The 19433-nt window shown below is 42.4% G+C and overlaps 1 protein-coding gene across 8 annotated transcripts in view; it reads right to left on the reverse strand.

Moving 5' to 3' along the window:
* tenm3 (teneurin transmembrane protein 3) overlaps nucleotides 1–19433 on the reverse strand; it is a 2629382-nt gene that overhangs the window by 588386 nt on the left and 2021563 nt on the right. For 5 of the 8 annotated variants that reach the window (XM_063049436.1, XM_063049434.1, XM_063049437.1 and 2 more), the window contains one exon: nucleotides 3458–3739. The exons of the other annotated variants lie outside the window; for them this stretch is intronic. In XM_063049436.1, the coding sequence (XP_062905506.1) occupies nucleotides 3458–3739 (282 nt within the window). The remainder of the gene's footprint in view (nucleotides 1–3457; nucleotides 3740–19433) is intronic. 8 annotated transcript variants of the gene reach the window in all.

The following is a 19433-nucleotide window of genomic DNA, read 5'->3' on the forward strand; positions in this document are numbered from 1 at the left end:
TCACCATAGATTCCAGCGCCAACATAGCTGCACAACTAAGTTACTTCCCTGGGAAGCCTGTCACTTAGACCCAGGTTGAGACTGTATAATGTTCTACTGCTGGCCAGGCTGAGTAGGTCCAGGGGTTAAAACTACTCTGGTCCCATGATCACTTCATTGATCGGACAATGGAGAAGGAGCCACTTTGCAACTGCTACTGGGATCAGCTCTGTCCTAGAAGATTTCTTCTGCCGCTGCAGAGCATTTTGAGACTGTATGCCGTTCAATATCACATCTGGGATAAGACAGCAGCCTCTGCACTTGCACAGCTTTAACAAGACAAGCAACCAAGCCCTGTTTAACCTTCTTCATGTATTATCAGGCTGCCAAGGAGATTGAATCAAATGATTAACTGCTGCACTGAACATAGTGTCTCACAAGTTTAGGGATCAATTGCTGGTTTTATAAAACTGCTCACGTGTAGGAGATACATTCCAGCTAGACTGTAAATGCTAGCTGGGCAGAGTTCCCGCTGTGTCCTTGTGCTGGTATGGCCACCTTATTCCACAGGGCCTACAGTGTGTAGTCAGCTAGGCCTATGCTAACCAGCAACATTAAATCTTTTTTCTTCCGCTTATAATTAAACAAGAGTTGTTCTGATCCCGACTTGATTTTGAGGATGGAATTTCAATGAGCGAAGACATGCTTCACAAAGCACCTGGATGAATGCCAACAGCACCAAGAGCAGGGAAGAGGATTAACCTCCTACATAAGGTGTAAAGAGAGTGGACATGGAGTGGATGTTCCCAATAGTGGGAGAGTCTAGGACCAGAGGGCACAGCTTCAGATTATAAGGACATCCCTTTAGAGCACAGGCGAGAAGGAATGTTTTCAGCCAGATGTCAGTGAATCTGTGGAATTACTTGCCACAGACAGCCTGTAGTCCAAGTCATTGGGTATATTTAAAGTGGAAATTGATTGGTTCAGAGGTAAGGCTATGGAGAGAAGGCAGGAGAATAGGACCGCAAGGGAAAATAAATCAGCCATGAGGGGATGGAGGAGCAGACTCAATGGGCCAAGTGACCTAATTCTGCTCCTTTGTCTTATGGTAAGAAGGTGTAGACAGTAGTGGACTCTACCCAATACATCACAGGCACTTTCCTCCTCACCAATGGAGTATCCACAGGAGACAGTGTCACATGAAGTCAACTTTCATCGTCAAGCATCCCCTCCATGTAAGTCATGTCATCATCACGCTGCTACCATTGGGCAGAAGGTACCAAAGACTGCAGTCGCACACCACCAGGATCAAGAACAGCTATGTCCATTCAACCACTTGTCTCCTTTAATCAACTGGCACAACCTGAATCAAGAGTAGCACTATGACAATTTTGAGTGCTTGGTATGAAGATGGACTTCATTTTTTGTAAAAATTGTGTATAATTTATATTTAATTCATGATTTTCTTATAAGTTCTGTTAATGTGTGTCTGATGTTAGAACATAGAACATAGAACATAGAACAGTACAGCACAGTACAAGCCATTTGGCACACAATGTTGTGCCAACCTTTTAACCCACTCTAAGATCAACCTAACCTTTCCCTCCTGCATAACCCTCCATTTTTCTATCATCCATGTGCCTATTCTCAGAGTTTCTTAGATGCTCCTAATGTATCTGCCTCTACCACACACCCACCACTCTCTGTGTAAGAAACTTACCTTTGACATTCCCGTCACTTTCCTCCAAACACCTTAAAATTATACCCCCCTCATATTAGCCATTTCCACCCTGAGAAAAAGTTTCCGGCTATCCACTCAATCTTTTATACTTCTTTCAATTCACCGCTCAAATGAGTTTTTTTATTGCACCTGTGTATCCATGTACTTGTGCATTTGACAATTATCTTGACTTTGACCTATAAACCCCATTCTAGTCCAGCATGAACACAATAGGGCGAAGAACATCCCATGCATTCATTTCTGTGATTCAGTGAAGTGGACCGGGTTTTGGCCTTGAATCGTTGCTGGTGAACCCCAAACTCTACTTCAGTTGATGTGTTGACTCCTTCCGTGGCGCACTCAGTTCTGCCGCTCAACTTGAGGGGTGGAGCTGGGCCCCTGAACCAGCAAGCTCAAGACTTTTGATTCCAGGGCAAACACACTGATTTATAAACCAGATGCCAAGCAGGGCTGTAAAAAGTTGAGGCAGTTCAGAGATAGAAAAGCCTCCTTGACCACCAATCATACTGTGTACACTTTGGATGAGCCTGCAGCATCACACTAACATTCAAGGTTATTTACACGTCGAAGGCACAAGACCTTTAAATCATTTTGGGTAAAACCATTTGCCCAGAGGCTGTTCTAACAACATGATCTCCAGAAGAGCCTGTACAATGGATTTCCAGTGCTTTAAGTACGTTCATTTCTTCAACACCTCACTTTAATTTTGTTTTTTTTCAGCTAAAGTGAAATTTTGCCCTGATTTCCAGCCAACGCTCCTCACTCTTCTCCCAAATATTATTAAATGTCATCTCCGGCCATTTACTCATTCTCGAGAATATATGCAGTTTTGCCAAGATTACTTGACAAAGACTATACTAGGGCATCATTCATTTGTTGAAAGTCCTGGGATAATTTCTATTGGGAATACGTAGGTGCCACAGCAGATATAAATCTTTCTTTCTTCTCCTCCGCCTCTCCCCTTCTTCAAAACTGAACTGATCAAATGCTCATTAATCTCCCAACAGTTCCTGATTCCTCAGCCCAGACTGTCAGCAATATCATCAGAGAATTCACAAGGCAAATTAATCATGGTTTAGACAATGCTTCATCTCAAAATGTATCCAAGACCATGTTGGAAGTCCCTGGTATAATGCCGTTCATCTGATGCTACATATTGATTTTTTCCAAATATAGTGTTCAACATCTACAAAAAAATGTGAAAAAAGAACGTTTTCCTGTGGGGGTTCAGAAAGTAAAGGGGAGTGAGAGCAAAAGAAAAAGATACAGAAAATGAGGAAAATAGAGGGGGGAGAAGAAGAGAGTGAGAGGGAGAAAGAATGAGAGAATGAAAGGAAAAGACACAGAGAGAGGGAGAGAGAAAAAGAGAAAGGGAGATGAAGAGTGATGGAAAGAGAAAGCCAAGGTGCAAGAGAAAGAAAAAGAAGCAGAAAGAGGGAACAAAGAGGGAGAGAGAAACAGAGCAAGCAAGGGAGAAAGGGAGATGAAGGAAAAGATCAATAAAGGGAGGAAGGAGAGAGAACAAAAAGAGGAGAGAGAGAGACAGAGAGAGTGTGAGAGTGTGTGTGTGTGTGAGAGAGAGAGAAAGAGAGAGACAGAGAGAGTGAGAGAGAGACAGACAGAGAGAGTGTGAGTGTGTGTGTGTGTGTGTGAGAGAGAGAGAGAGAGAGAGAGAGAGAGAGAGAGAAGAGAGGAGTTACTCCCAAGAAACGATGACAAAGGATTCTCTGAACTCACCATTCTCACTGTCTGACTTGTTATTCTCGTGCTCAGTGTCAGTCAGCGTGAGTGCCGAGTTGGAACGACTGGACAGACAGGAGCTGCGCCCGGATTTGACTCCCCGGCCCCACAGCCTCATGGCATGCTCAGGGGACATCACTCCTTCATTTTCTGTGTCAGCGTCCGAGCCTGCATTCACGGAGTACCCTCGGTGGGGGAGACCCATCTCCGAGCAGAACGCCAGCCCTCTTCGAGTGGTGGGCTCACAGATTCCCAATTCCCTCAAGGAGAAGTTTGCCCCTGTTTTGAGAATATTAGTGGAAGTAAGCTTTGATTCTTATTCCCTTAAACATATTTTTTTAAAAACCAAGTTAAAGCAAATAACCACGCACGTGCTCACACGCATACAGAGGTTTAGGATTTATTCAGGTGTCAAGGAGAGGTGTCTTGTTAAGCTGATGGTGTGAGATGGTCAAGTCGGTTTCTTTTGTCTGCTGAATTCCAGCATTTCTGCCCCACTTAATCAGTTCAAGCCTCTGTCAGTAACATTCAGGCGTCAGAGAAAAACAAACAGGCAGGTATGGAAAGAAATGGGGGGCTGGGAAAATGTTTTCAAAGCACTGAAGGACAAAGAAGGAAGAGTTAGAAAGCCATGGAATGTGAGAAAACTGATAGTCGGCCTTTGTCTCTGCTCCTCTGAGCTTGACCACCAAAACAATGGTCCAATGCGCACCCAGACTACAGAAGTGATGACACCTGCCATAAAGGAGCTGTGCAGAAACCGGCCTTCCTATTGTTAGCATTTTAAAGAGTGCTTGTTCTCCTACTGTTCCAGACCATTACAGTGCTGAGCACAAAGCTTTGGTTTTTCTTTTGGAATTTCACACCTCCTTAAAATATCTTATTCCCTCTGATCCCTCTCCTACAGTCCGCTCTAGCTTTTCAGCCAAGTTGTTTCAATACCTGACAAACTCATGGAATTATCCCCAGTACGGTAGCCATTAAAGGCCCGATTACAAGAGTCAATCTTGCTCAATAGCACAAAGTGCCTAGGATGTCCATTATTTCTATTTCTGGCCTTCTGAAGAGCCCCAATTTTTATCTCTCTGCAATTGGAGGCTATAGTTTTGCCTGCATTGCCCTTGAGTGCTGTTAGAGTCCACCCTACTGATGAACTGTTTCAGCTACCATTTGGCAGGAGGCACAGAAAGCTTAAGACTCCACCAGGTTCAGAAACAGCTACATTTCTGCAATTATCAGGTTCTTGCACAACATTAATCGTACTTTAGCAATGGATCACCACAGGCCACCTCCTGCACTGCTATCGACATGCCTCTGATGATGTTTTTACACTCTGCTATAATTCATATACAATTTAAGTACGCTTATTCTTAACCATTGAGCACATCTACATAAAATGCTGTTGTAGGAAAGCAGCAACCATCATCAAAGATCCTCACCACTCTGGCCATGCTCTGTTCTGACTGCTGCCATCAGATAGAAGGTACACATGTCTCAGGATTTGTACCACCAGGTTCAGAAACAGTTACTACCCTTCAACCATCAACCTCTAGAACAAAAGTGGATAACTCCACTCACTTGTCCATCCATTGAGATGTTCTCACCACCAATGATCTCACTTTAAGGACTCCTTATCTTGTTATCTTATGTTCTCATTATTTATTGCTATTTATTTATATTTGCATTTGCACAATTTGTTATCTTCTGGTTGATCTTTCATTAATCCTGTTACAGTTAAGATTCGATAGATTTGCTGAGTACGCCCACAAAAAATGAATCTCAGGATTGTACGTGATGACACGTATGCGCTCTGATAATAAAATTTGCTTTGCGCTTTGAACTTTGAACTCTGTGTGCCTGTGATGTTGCTACAAGCAAGTTTTTGACTGTACCTATTCCTCACAGTACTTAAGCATATGGCAATAATTTTGACTTGACTTGCCTTGCTCACCTCCTTTAAGACACTCCATAAAACCTTTAACAGTGTTTAACAGACTGGTCCCTGGATTAACAGGGGAGAAATTGTGTCAACTGGGTTTAATTTCATGAGACTTTGGAAGAGAGAAGGGATCTCAAAGAAACCTGAAAGGTTCCAAAAGGAGTGGATTGATTAGATGCAGGATGGATGGTCTGGATCTAAGAATAAGGGATAAAGCCCAGTAGAACTGAGATGAGGAGAGATTTCTTCTTCAAGAAAGTGCTAGACCTGGAGAATTATCTCCTTCAGAAAGCACTTGAAGTTAAAATCATTAAAACATTTCAAGAAGTAGTGGTTAGTATTCTTAGGACTAGAGAAATCAAGGGATGTGGAGGGAAAACTGGAAAATGATATTGAATTTGGCTGATCAGCCACAAGCATACTGAATTGCAAATGGCTGCCTTCTGCTCCTATTTTAATTATTTGTAAGCTTGGTCAAGATTTTTTTTAACCACCTGTCCTAATATTTCCTTCTCTGGGTCAGTATCAAATTGCATCCTCTATGTAGTATCTGAGGAGTCATTGCTCACCACAAGATGAAACAGGCTATAGAACAACGATATTGTTGTGTGGAGGCACTCACAGGTCAAATCTTAGGGCGCTGGTAAATATTGCAGACTTGGTGAGTGCCCTGTCACTGCCACAGCTTTCAGGGAGTTGCACTGAACAGTCAACAGAGGTGGCATAGGGCAGAGTACTTGGATATTTTGTCTTGATTTGGAGCTGGACTTCAGCTACTCATTCCAATGTGTAGCAGACAGCTGTAAAATCAGCTCAAGCAAGGTGATCATATGATGGGGAAATCACAGGATATGAAACATTTTTGGAGAAGAAAAATTTCAATTCCCCCTTAGTGTTGTTGAAGATCCCAGCAGCATTAAGGCTGACTAATCACAATGCAGTCAAATCAGGCTTCTCAGGTACCATGCAGAATAATTTTTCAGAGCTACATTCACCGATTTTTTAAAAACCTCTGCATGTAGATTAAACTGATTTGGTTCTAACTGAACTATTGCATTCCTTGATGAAGTTACAATTCGAGTTTACCAAAATGACCTCTGAATAGCGGCACAACCCAAATACAAATTTATGACTTGGCACTCCTTCTTGGACCTCCATTGGATTTTTATAGTGACCTTTTCTACTGCAACCTGATAAGTGGCACAGAATTATATTTACAGAGTAGGAGAACATTGTAATGGAGTTGATGCACCGCGTTTTCTTTCTAATCTATTTCATCCAAATCTGACAACATATATATTTTTTCCTTTCTTTCCTTCCTCCCTGCATGCATTCGTCCAGTTTTCCTTTAAGCAAGACATCATCATAACAGTCTGCTTCAATACTGGACAGATCTATAAAATCTTCTGCCATTATTTCTTTAAATAGTAAGGGTTAACACCTAATACTCAAAGTCAGTAGTCAAACCCTCAACCAACACCATCAAAATTGATTGTCTAGACATTATTGCTTTGCACTTTGTGAGAACTCGTGAAAATTGTCTCCACTATGTTTAGTAGTAGTAGTAGTAATAGTGCGATCACTCATGACCAACATGGTGGGAATCACCGGAAGTTGAAGAACTCTATGGACATACCAAGGGGCTGGAGACCCCCCCCCTCCATTCCTCTATCCCTATTTCACTCTGCCTCCTCCCCCAGCTGCCTATCACCTCCCTGCTTCCCCTCCCCCAACCCTTTGTCTTTCAAATTACTGTTTTTTCAACTGAACCTACCAGCCTTCTCCTTCCAACCCTCCCCCACCTTCTTTATAGGGCCTCTGCCCCTTCCCTCTTCAGTCCTGATGAAGGGTTCCGGCCCGAAACGTCGACTCATCGTTTCCACTGATGCTGCCCGACCTGCTGAGTTCCTCCAACGTGTTGTGAGTGTTGCTTTGATCCCAGCATCTGCAGATTATTTTGGGTTTACAAAGGTGCTGTGTAAATGCAAAGTTCCATTCATTGTTTCTAATCTGAGGAACCAGCCTCCATGGGAGTGAATTCCATAGTCACTATTGCTACCATTCTGTGGGTATGGACAGGAGACTGCAGTCGCCAGAATCCAGAGCAACACCTGCTGGAGGAACTCAGCAGGTCAAGCAACATCTGTGGAACAAAATAAACCCTGGGGGTTAGGGGTCAAAACCCTGCAAGTTTTATTATTTCAGAACGATTTTGCATATCACAGGTTGCCATGTGATTTTGAAGATTATTCTGAAATTCGCTACTCCACATGAATCACCAGTCTAATGCCTTTCTCTGTTGCTTCTGCACAACACAGTCTCTAAAATGGCATAATGTGCCAGAGGCTTTGAACAAGTTTAGTACTACTTCCTGCTCATTGAAGTTCATAACATAAAGGCAAAGAGATTCCATGGGCCTTTTACTTAATCATTGACTTCCATTGCTTAATTTTAGAAATCTGCTTATCTGATTGTAAAGTTCTTTTACTTTAGTTGAAAACTTACTTCTTTTGTCTCTGGGCTTAGTTTCTTTTTTAACAGGCAGATGTATCTATTAGCCCTTAGTTGTCTTCAGGGGAAGAACAGGTCACTCATTCCACGTCTCCTGTGATGTGTGTCTGGCTCTGACAGAATGTGCTGGACATTTTGATGTGAGCATCTCTGTGTCTCTGTCAAGATGTGCCTGACGGTCTCTAACAGTGCATACAAGCTATGACAGAGTGCTGAATACCCTGAAGATGTACGGCCAAAGCCACAGCTTTGATTTACACTCATGCCAATCCCTGGGAATCTTGTTCCCTATTTGACAATGCGAGTGCAATTTCCTGGCACATGCACCTGACCCTCTGTTGACATGACTTGAGATAATACATATAAAAAATTTCTGAGCTCACTGGTATGGCCTCAACATGCAATTATTAAATAGTAGTGCAAAAACGGGTAATTAAAAAAGTAGTGGGGTAGTGTTCATGGGTTCAATGTTCATTCCAATTTCTGAATTCACAGTTTTCATATTCTCTCTATTATTATGTATTGCATTGTACTGCTGCTGCAAAGTTAACAAATTTCACAACATGTACTGGTGATATTAAACCTAATTCTGATTCCGATTCTGATTAAGAATAATACATAAGGATTCATAACCTGAAGCTCTATTTAAGTCCTTGTCTTTCTTGGAAGTGAGTACACATAGATTTTACTGATGTTCCACAACAGGCAGCATTATGAGCACTGAGACAGAGAAGGAGATGGATGGCAGTGTTAGAAATAACTTAAACTACATCATTCTCTCATTCGGGCACAGAAACAATCCTCCACTGAATCACATTCCAGCAGGAACTTGGCTGGCTTAATGTTACCTCTGCCTGTTAATTGGTTCATTGCCCTGGTCATATCACCCTACACCACTTAGCATTATCTGGAGCTTGAATGTTAAATGGAGTCTGACAGTGAGTCTCATAAATTATGAAAATCAACTGCTATAATTAACGGCAAATCAAACATCAGCTGTCACAGATTTCCAGAACAGGAATACCTTAACTGATTGCTTTGGAAGCCTAATGAAGTGAAACAAATAGAAAACACTCAAATATCAGTCTCCAGTGCAATGTCACACTTCCAACAATGACACTGCCCAGCTCAGTGGGACTTTTAACTGGGATGTTATTTTTCCTGGGGATTTGCTGCAGTTCTGCAACATTTGCAATGCTAAATCGCTGTTGTCTCTAGTTCATTTTAAAAGCCTTTAAAACTTTGAAACATCTTTTTGTCAAGAAAGGAATTGCATCTCTTTTTATAACCCTCCTGAATTGTTGATTTGTCGTTTTAGTTGTTTTGACTTATGTGGTCCTCCTTCCAAACCACCTCTGTCCCACATTCTGCAACGCTCCCACTAATCCTCTCTGCCATTCTTTTCCTAAGTAGACTGCTTATCTTTTAGCCACCTGTCCTAATACCGCCTTATGAGGCCTGGCGTTAGCTCCTTCTGATAATACCTTTGTAAAGCACCTTGCGACAATACACTGTTTGTATTATGTTTTAATACATTACCAGTGGAACTGAAGTAAATATTGACCCATTGCTGCACTCTATCATGGTCATCAGCTGAGTATCTCACACTCATGATTGTAACGTAAATATGAAACTCAAAAACAAAGAGGGATCACTGAGGGTGTAGGGAGAGGAGCAGTGCACTTAACTGAAATACAGCTTCCTCCTCTCATCGGAAGCTTGCTGTACCCACAATGGTCACCATCTTTAGTCCATTACAATACTGGTCGTATTCCATCTTGGGGATGGCCTCAAAATAAATGGATGCCCCTTTAAAACTGAGATGAAGGTGAGTGTCATCAGCAAGAGGTCAATGGAGGCCAAGTCATTGAATCAGATACTGTATCACCGGCATATTTCAAGAAAGTTGTTAACTTTGCGGCAGCAGTACAATACAATACATATGTAACTGTGTGTGTGTGTGTGAGTTAAATTAAATAGGAATTTTTTAAAAATACTGAGGTACTGTTCATGGATTCAATGTCTATTCAGAAATCAGATGGCAAAGGGGAAGAAGCTGTTCCTGAGTCATTAAGTGTGTACCTTCAGGCTTCTGTACCTCCTTCTTGAAGGTATTTAAGGCAGGGATTGATAGGTTCTTGATTGGTAAAGGGGTTAATAGTAATGGGGAAAAGGCAGGAAAATGGATTTGAAGAAAATAGCCATTATTGAATAGAGCAGATTCTATGGCTGAATCGCATAATTCTGCTCCTGCATCTTACGATCTTATGGAATGTCCAATGGTTGTGAACCACAATCATGACTCTTGCTCCTTTCATTTAGTCTTAGAGACATCAACATTAATGCAGGACAACATTCCCCCAGCCCCTATTGAGCCTGTGACCAAGGTCAACTAATCCAGCAATTAAACTTCATGAAACATCTTAACTTTTGAAACCTACACATCCCCACATCAATAGAAATTGATTTTCTGTCAAAAGAAGTCCCTATAGAAAGTCCCTGGGAAAAATTATGCTTCTGCCTGGTCTTATCCAGGCCAGTTGCCTGGGTAATGCTGATTGTCTTGGTACTTTGGGGCTGACAGAAGGAAATTCTCTTGATCCTTCATGACAACACCCAACCTAAATATTAAGAGTAACTATCGCTTTTTTTGGAAAGTCACATTTGCTAACCACAGCACTGGTGGTGAAGACTGCTAAGGTATGGCCAAGGGAGGCATTGTAGTATTTAAAGGACGGCTTTGAATTGGTGGACTAGACCATATTTAGAGATTCATCTTTAGATCTGAATGAATATTCCACAGTTGTCACTAGCTTCATCAAGACCTCTATGGATATATGTGCGCCTTCAATAACATACTGGACATACCCAAAACAGAAGCTGTGAATGAACCAGGATATTCACAGTCTGCTCAGAGCTAGATCTGTGGCATTCAAGACTGGTGCTGCAGGACTCCGCAAAAAGTTCAGGTTTGACTTACGGAAAGCTATCATTAGACCAAAAAAGCAATTCCGAGTGAAGTTAGAGATGCAATCGGATACACGTCAGATGTGGCAGGATTTACGTTCCATTCATTTCTATAATGCGAAACCTAACATCTTAAATGGCTTGATGCTTCACTGCCAGATGGGCTCAATGCCTTTTATGCACACTTTGAAAGGAAAAATAAATATACCTGTGCAAATCTCTGCAACATCTGGTGACCCTGTGATATCTGTCATAGAGGTGATGTCAGAACATCTTTCAAGAGGGTGAACATTCGCAAGGCATCAGGCCCTGATGGTGTACGTGGCAGGACACCGAAAATTTGTGCCAACCAGCTGGCTGGAGTGTTCAAGGGCATCTTCAACCTTGCACGGCTGCAGTCAGGGTTTCCCACCTGCTTCAAAGGGCATCAATCATACCAGTGCCCAGGAAGAGCAGAGCAATCTGCCTCAATGTCTGTCTCCCAGAAGCATTCACATCTACTGTGATAAAGAGCTTTGAGAGGTTGGTCATGGCTAGAATAACTCCTGCCTGGACAAAGGGCTGAAACCAACGCAATTTTCTTACTACCAAACAACAGGTCCATAGCAGATGCAAGTTCACTGGCTCTCCATTCAGCCTCGGAGCACCAGGACAACAGCAGCACCTATGATAGGCTGTTGTTCATTGATTATAGATTGATGTCCAACACTATCGTCCTCTCAATTCTAATCAACAAGCATCAAAACCCGAGCCTTTGTACTTCCCTCTGTAACTGGATCCTTGACTTCTTCATCAGGAGACCACAATCAGTTCAAGTTGGAAGTGACATTTCCTCCTGGCTGACGATCAACATAGGTGCATCTCAAAGATGCATGCTTAGCCCACTGCTCTTCTCTCTCTGCACTCACAAGAACGTGGCTAAGCACAGCTCAAACACCATCTATAAACTTGCCGATGACACAGCTGTTTTTGGCGGAATTTCAGCTGGGGACGAGGAGGCATACAGGAGTGAGTTAGCTGAGTGGTGTCACAGCAATAACCATGCACTCATTGTCAGCAGGGCCAAAGAGTTGATTGTGGACTTCAGGAAGAGGACGTTGGGAGAACGTACACCAATCCTTACCGAGGGGTCAGCAGTGGAAAGGGTAAATAGTTCCAAGTTCCTGGGCATCAAGATCTCAGAGAATTTATCCTGGGCACGACATATTGATGCAGTCATGAAGAAGTCTCACTTAATTAGGCTTCTCACGTGTATCCATCAAAAAACTCTAGTAAATATGTACAGATATACGACTAAGAGCATTCTGACTGGCTGCATGACTGTCTGGTAAGGAGGCTCCGACGTACAGGATTGAATGAGGCTTGTCAACTCAGCCAATTGGACACTAGCACCCCCACCACTAAAGACATCTTCAAAACGTGGTGAGCCTGAAGACCCCTCCACCATCACATTTCTGAATGGTCCATGAGCCCATGAACACGATCTCTCTATTTTGCTGTCCTTTTGTGCTACTAACTTTATTCTGCATTTCTTATTGTAATTTATAGTAATTGTTTATGTATCGCACTAAACCGCTGCTGAAAAACAAGAAAACTGATGACATAGCCCTGTGATAATAAATCTAATTCTGATGTAACATAACATTCCCAATGGGATCTAGGCGTTGCTGGCAGGGTCGACCTTGTCCATCTCTAATTAATCTTCAGTGGTGTGCAAGGTGGGATTTAAACTGTTGTCACCAGATCATTCATCAAGGTCGCTGGGCTGCTAACCCAGTCTTACAACTGACAGACATGGTAGCGTAGTGGTTAGCGCAAATCTATTTTCAGCTCAAGGCGTTCCTGAGTCTGGAGTTTAATTCCGGCGCTGTTCTGTAAGGAGTCTCTGTACGTCCTCCCCGTGGAATGTCTAGCTTTTTCCCGGATCCTCCAGTTTCCTTCCACAATCCAAAGACGTATAGGGTAGGTTAAATGGCAACTGTAAATTGTCCTGTGATTAGGGTAGGGTTAATCGGGTTGGGGTGGCACGGTTCAAAGAGATGGAAGAGCCTATTCGGCAGTGCATTGTTAAACACGTAAATAAATAGGCAACTGTACCACATGAGTTGGTACCACTAAGGGTACAGTAGGTTATTAGAAGTGCTGTCCTTCTGGATGGTACAGTCAACTACCAACCCACCCGGAATTAATATACAACTCCGCTGGTCAGGCAATTTGCATGGATGCAAAAGGTGTAAGCTGACATTTAGCGTCAAAACGCTGTATCAGGACCATGAAGGAATAAGATAGCACCACAAACTTTAGGAACAGTCATTACCCCTCAATCATCAGGCACTTGAACCGAAGGGGATAATTTCACTCAACTTCACTTGCCTTATCATTGAAATGTTCCCACAACCTGTGGACTCTCTTTCAAGGACTCTTCAGCACTTGTTCTCGACATTTATTGCTTATTTATTTATTATTTTTATTATTACTTTGTTTCTATATTTGCTCAGTTTGTTGTCTTTTACACACAGGTTAATTACCCAAGCTGGTGCGGTCTTTCATTGATTTTATTATGGGTATTATTCTATTATAGATTTATTGTGTGTGCCCACAAGAAAATAAATCGCACAGTTGCACATGTACTTTGATAATGAATTTACTTATTTTACTTTGAATTATTTAATATATAGCACTACAAAAGGGTTTGAGGGGAGGCTGGATAGGATTGAGGCTTTATAAGGAACCAGATGGGAGGGGGTATGATAGGTAGATTGAACTAGAGGGGGGCTTGGGGTTTGAAGGAGTTGAACAAAGGGAGAACAAAACTAGGTGGAAATTAGATAAAATACTACCAATGTTACAGCTCTACTTGATGGCTGTACCTAATGGACCTCCTGATATTGTAAAAGTTGGCACATACATGTGTCACGCTGAATAGCCCTCTGAAACATGGGCAACGCCTCAAATCACATGTTGAAAGTATTTAATCTAATTTCCGCACAGAAAGATCTCATAGACAGAAATAAATCGGAGCCAGTAACTTGCTTTGATGATATATAGAGTCCTTGAAACAGTGTGTCTATAATGGAATCACATCAGCTCACATCAACAACCAAAACCTAAAGACACACTTTCAAATACTCTACAACTCATGTTCTCAGTTTTATTTGTTTTTTTACTATTTGCAAGGTTTGTCTTCCTTTGCACATTGGATGTTTGTCAGTCTTCGTTAGGTATAAGTTTTCAGAAGTTCTATTGTATTTCTTTATTTTCCTGTAGGAAAAAGAATTGCAAATAGCTTATGGTGACATATACATAGTTTGAATTTATGACTTTTGATATTGGTTTTGGGATCAATACCAAGGAGACTCATTGAAATGACCTGATGGGATATTTTACTTTTAGTTGAGTCCAATGGTTTAAAATTTCAAGTACTCACTTAACTGTAGTATCAGCTTAGATTTTGCACTGAAGTGACATGGTTTATCCCGGATGGACATGCCCGAGGCATGCTCAAATCCCTGGCTGCCAGCTGGTGAATTTAAATTCTGGTAATTATATAAATGTGGAATAAAAAAGCTGCTATCAGTGATGGTGTGATAATACAGCTGCTGCTTCTGCGTCAAACACAGTGCGAGCCTCTACCAGAAATCCATGCCCGAACGGTTCCACTGTGTGACAAGTTGCAAGAACTGAATGAGACAGAAAATCCATCCACCAGCTCCTGTGACCAGGCTGACAGGCAACATTGTTTTAATTTTGATTCCAAAGCATTCCTGTAGGCCTCAAAGGGTTAACGGGCTGACAGCAAGAAGAACAAATTGCCTGCTCAGTTATTCACATTGTACAAGGGAATTGGAAAATCTTTAAAACCAACAGTCAAATCAATGGCAGCTTTGAGCATTCATTCTTGTTCGAGCTGCCTGCTTTACCATGCCCTGCAGCTTTGTGAGGTTGGCCAAAGGTTGGCAAGGGGGGCAACTACATACACAAAATCTCCTGGGAGATTGTGCAAAATAACTTCAAGGAAATCCATCTGGTCCCACACAATTAGAAGAAAAATAATCGACACTATAAGAAAATGCAGCCCCTGCTCATTGTAGGAAACAAGACTTCTCATTCAGTCTGTGCAGATTCCAGCTTTGGGGTGATGTAACATTTCAACAGATTTGTATCCCATTAAATGACACACTGCATCAGCTTTTCCTCTGGATCAAACTGCCCTGCGTCCATTGAGACCTTGCCTTGAGTAGGAAACTCTCTACATCTCCCACTCTCATCCACAGGTATGAGACTCCAGGGGCTCCTTCACTCCCACTGACAACACAAGCTAATAACAGCCAGAGCTAGAGGTTCTCACTGGGACCCTGGTCTTCCAGAGCAGTTCCTATTCTTCCAGACTGGACAGTAGGTAGATCTGGCCTGGTCTGAGCATGATTCTTGGAACAATGATGTTAATTTAGCCCTGCAAAAGGATAAGATGAGGGAACGCAAACCAGTTCTCATAGAGGGATCAGAAGTGAGGAGAGTGAGCAATTTCGAGCTCCTGGGTGTCAATATCTCTGAGGATTTAACCTGGTCCTGGCATATTAATGCAGCTACAAAGAATGCAAGACAGCAGCTATATCTCATTGGGAGTTTGAGGAGATTTGATTTCTCAACTGAAACACTTGAAAACTTCTGCGTTTGTACTGTGGAGAGCATTTTGACAGGCTGCATCACAGCCAGCTATGGGTGGGAGGAGTACTGCACAGGATGGTAGCAAGCTGCAGAGTTGTAAAATTGGTCAGCTCCATCATGGGTGTTAGCCTCTGCAGTATCCAAGACATCTTCAAGGAGCAGCGCCTCAGAAAAGTGGTTTCCATCACCAGGGTCCCTCACCACCCAGGACATGCCCTCTTTTCATTGTTACTGTCAGGAAGGAGGTACAGAAGCCTGAAGCGATTCAGGAACAGCTTTTCCCCCTCTGCCATCCAATTTCTAAATGGACATTGAACCAATGAACACTACCTCACTACTATTTTTTTAATTTCTGTTTTCTGCACTACTTGTCTTCATTTGACTATTGAAGCGCAGAATCAAATATCGCTGTGATGATTGTACGCTCTGGTATCAATTGTTTGGCAACAATAAAGTATAAAGTATATATATTGTAATATACTGTAATCCAGGTTTTTTTTGTATTGCATTGTACTGCTGCTGCAAAGTTAACACATTTCATGACATCTGCCAGTGATATTAAACTTGATTCATTCTACCTTGGCTGCAATACCACATTCCGAGAACATGCAGCCTATTTAAGAGTGAGGGGTGTGACAGGGTTTCTGCTGTGTTTTCTGCACCCTCAGTAGGCTATCTCCACTGTTTATCTAAAAGCTTTTCTTTTGTAAAGAAGCTATCACTCTGCCTGTTTCAGGTACTGTGTGTGCAATAAATAAACTGTAGATGGAACTCAGCAGGTCGCACAGGCCCAATGTCTGCATGTCAGAAGTCCAAATCAGAGTCCACTGGAGGCCGGAGGCCAACAAAGACGGCTTGTCTTGATGTTAGCGGTCTGAAGTATGTGGGTGGGGGGGGATGTTCTGCTGTTGTTTTTTTGCTTCTTGTGTTCTGTTTTGTTCTGTTCTATGTTGTTCCACTGAGCACTGTGGGCCAGAATATGTGGCGACACTTGCAGGCTCCCCCAGCACACCTTCCGGTGTGTTGGTTATTAATACAGGTGACACATTTTACTGTATGTTTCGATGTATATAGTAATGATTTGATATAGAGGAGAAGATGGCAGCGCATGTGGCTGCTCCGAATTGATATTGTATTTGTTAAATAGGGGCCGTGCACAATCCTGATTTGATGGAGACGGACGTGAGAAGCACGGAGGAACATCTGGAGAAACTTCTGAAATGCCTGCTTCGGTGCCGCTGCTACTGTGCGATCGAGAATCTCCGGAGGGGAAAGCCCCAAATCCTCGGTTTTGCCTGTTGCCTGTTGCCGGGGCCGAGGTCGAAGCGATGGTGATGGTGCTCGGTGTTGGAGGGCTGGTCGGAGGCTTGAAGTTTTCGGACGGACTCAGAGTTGGACTGTGGTCGGGCACTTCCAGGATGCTGCATTGGCAAGTTTGTGGCACTGCACTGTTTTGTACTGTTTTGCTTTGCACTGTTGTAACTATATGTTATAATTATGTGGTTTTTGTCAGCTTTTTTAAGTCTTGGTTTGTTTTGTGTTTCTGTGATATCATTCTGGAGGAACAAATTGTATCACTTCTTAATGCAATGACAATAAAAGAGGACTGCCTGTCCTCATAATCTAATCTAAAGTAGACTTGATAAAGATAAATGAATGAACTTGATACATAAACTTGAATTCTGACACTTCAATTTGTTGGGGGGGGTGGGGGGGAAGAGCACTCAATATTTCTGACTGAAGCCTAACTCTGTGTGTGCATATACTAGATTAGTACACATGTTCACATGTTGCAAGATAGCCTCTGATGTCAATTCTGGGCTGGTGTACAAGGTGTGTAAGAACAGCCAGGGAAACACACTGTTATAAATAAAAATCAAGCCTTGCCCATTCTTCACTCTCAGGACATGAAGGTGTTGCCAGTAAGGCTGCAGTTATTGTGCATTCCTTGCTGCTGCCTTAATGTGCCTTGTAATGATTTGATATGAGCCAGTGCCTTATGAGGCCAATTCACAGATCGGTTAAGATTCAACCACATTGGTGTGGAATTGGAGTAACATAAAAGGGTTGAAGGAATGCAACTTCCTTCCTCAAAGGTCATCTGTGAACTTGTTAGGAATTTACAACTGTTTGGTAGTTTAATGGACACATTGTTGCCAACTTTTCTTTCAATTCCAGCTTTTCAAAGTAAAATTCAACTTAAACTACAAAGCTGTGATTTGAATTCACATACTCTGGGGACCAGCCTAGAAACGCAGCTCTGACTAATATGTCAAACTCCAAATGAAATTCATGTGGCATGCAGCATAGCAGTTAGCACAATGCTTTACAATGCCACTGATCAGCGATAGCGTTTCTATTCCCAGCTGCTGTCTGTACGGGGGCGAGTCTACGGAAAATAGTGCCTATGGCAAGCACTGAAATTGCGCCCCTGTCCAAATGTCTGACACCCATCTTTTAGATAACTTTACCATAACATCAGCTCAAAAATACAAGTCAAGCTCGTTAATCTTTTAATTAACAAATTATGGCACTACATGAAAATTATAACTGCACCTTCCTTGCTTTCACTGATGCAAATTGGTCTATGATGTGATCAAAGTCAGTTTTTTCAGTTTCTTCTCTTTCTACACTCAGCAGAGCAAGATCACAGAGTCTGCCTTGACCCATGGAGGCTCTCAAATATGAAAGTATTTGTTTTAACTTGCTGAATGATCTCCCACTGCTGGCGATGGAAACTGCGATGGTTAGCATCATCTGAATAGGAAGACTCACTGACCAACACTTCTCTTTCATCATAAGAATGATCTTGGAGGACTTTCAAATCCGGGGCAGTATCATGGAAGATCATGCTAGGATCCTGCAGCCTCTTTTGAATACGGTCAAAGTGAATGAGTACTTTGTTCCAAAATCCTAGCAAAATCAGAAAATCGTAACTCAACATGCGGTTTGTACAGTTGCCTTGCGTCACTTCGTTTCACCGGTCTCGTTTTCATTGTCTATCATGTTCTGGAGAACTTGAAGTATCTCCTCAAGGTACTTGTTGACGGGCTTCACTGCTTCTGTCCTTGCACTCCACCTGGTTTTGGACTCAGACTTAACAACCACTGGCACAGAGTTTTTGAGTCTTTCCCAGCACTGTGTTGAACAAGAGAGAAACATGTAGAGAGCTTCAATGGTTCCAAAAAACGTGACCATCATTGTATCCTGCTTGGCTGCATGTACACCCACCAAGTTCAGTGAGTGATAGTTGCAATTCACAAACGCTGTCAGGTTGTTTTTCTCACTTATTCTTTGATGAACACCATTTCAGTGTTCAGCCATCACAGCAGTGTTGTCATAGCACTGTGACCGACAATCTTGTAGCTCCATTTCGTCCTTCTCGAGCTATTTCAAGATGTCTTCAACCAAGCTCTCAGCATCCTCTGGCTTATCTGGATAAAACCAAGGAAGGACTCTCTAACATGGACTGTTTTCCTCTCAAAATCAACTTCCACATACCTCACTACTTCTGACATCTGCTCACGGTGTGCCTGATCAGGAATTGAGTCGAACATGAGACCATAGTACTTGGCTTTATGAATGCTTCTCGGTAAACCCTGGCGAACAGTGGATGCCATCATGTGGATGAATTCGTTCTGGACACCTGGTGAAAGATAAGACGTGGATCCAGGATGACTTTCCAAATGAGTGAGGTGTTCTTTTATGACAGGGTCAAAGATGGCCAGTAGTTTCAGTAAGCCAAGGAAATTTCCCACATTGGAGTTATCGTCTAGCTGAAGTGACTCCCTGTGTTCTCGCAAAGCCAGGTTCTGAGTTGCAAGAATTTTATGCAGTGAAGGATTCTCGTCAAGATATCACACCACTTCTGGTTTTCCTTCTCAATCT

Source organism: Mobula hypostoma, chromosome 5 (assembly GCF_963921235.1).
Source record: "Mobula hypostoma chromosome 5, sMobHyp1.1, whole genome shotgun sequence".
NCBI lineage: Eukaryota > Metazoa > Chordata > Chondrichthyes > Myliobatiformes > Myliobatidae > Mobula > Mobula hypostoma.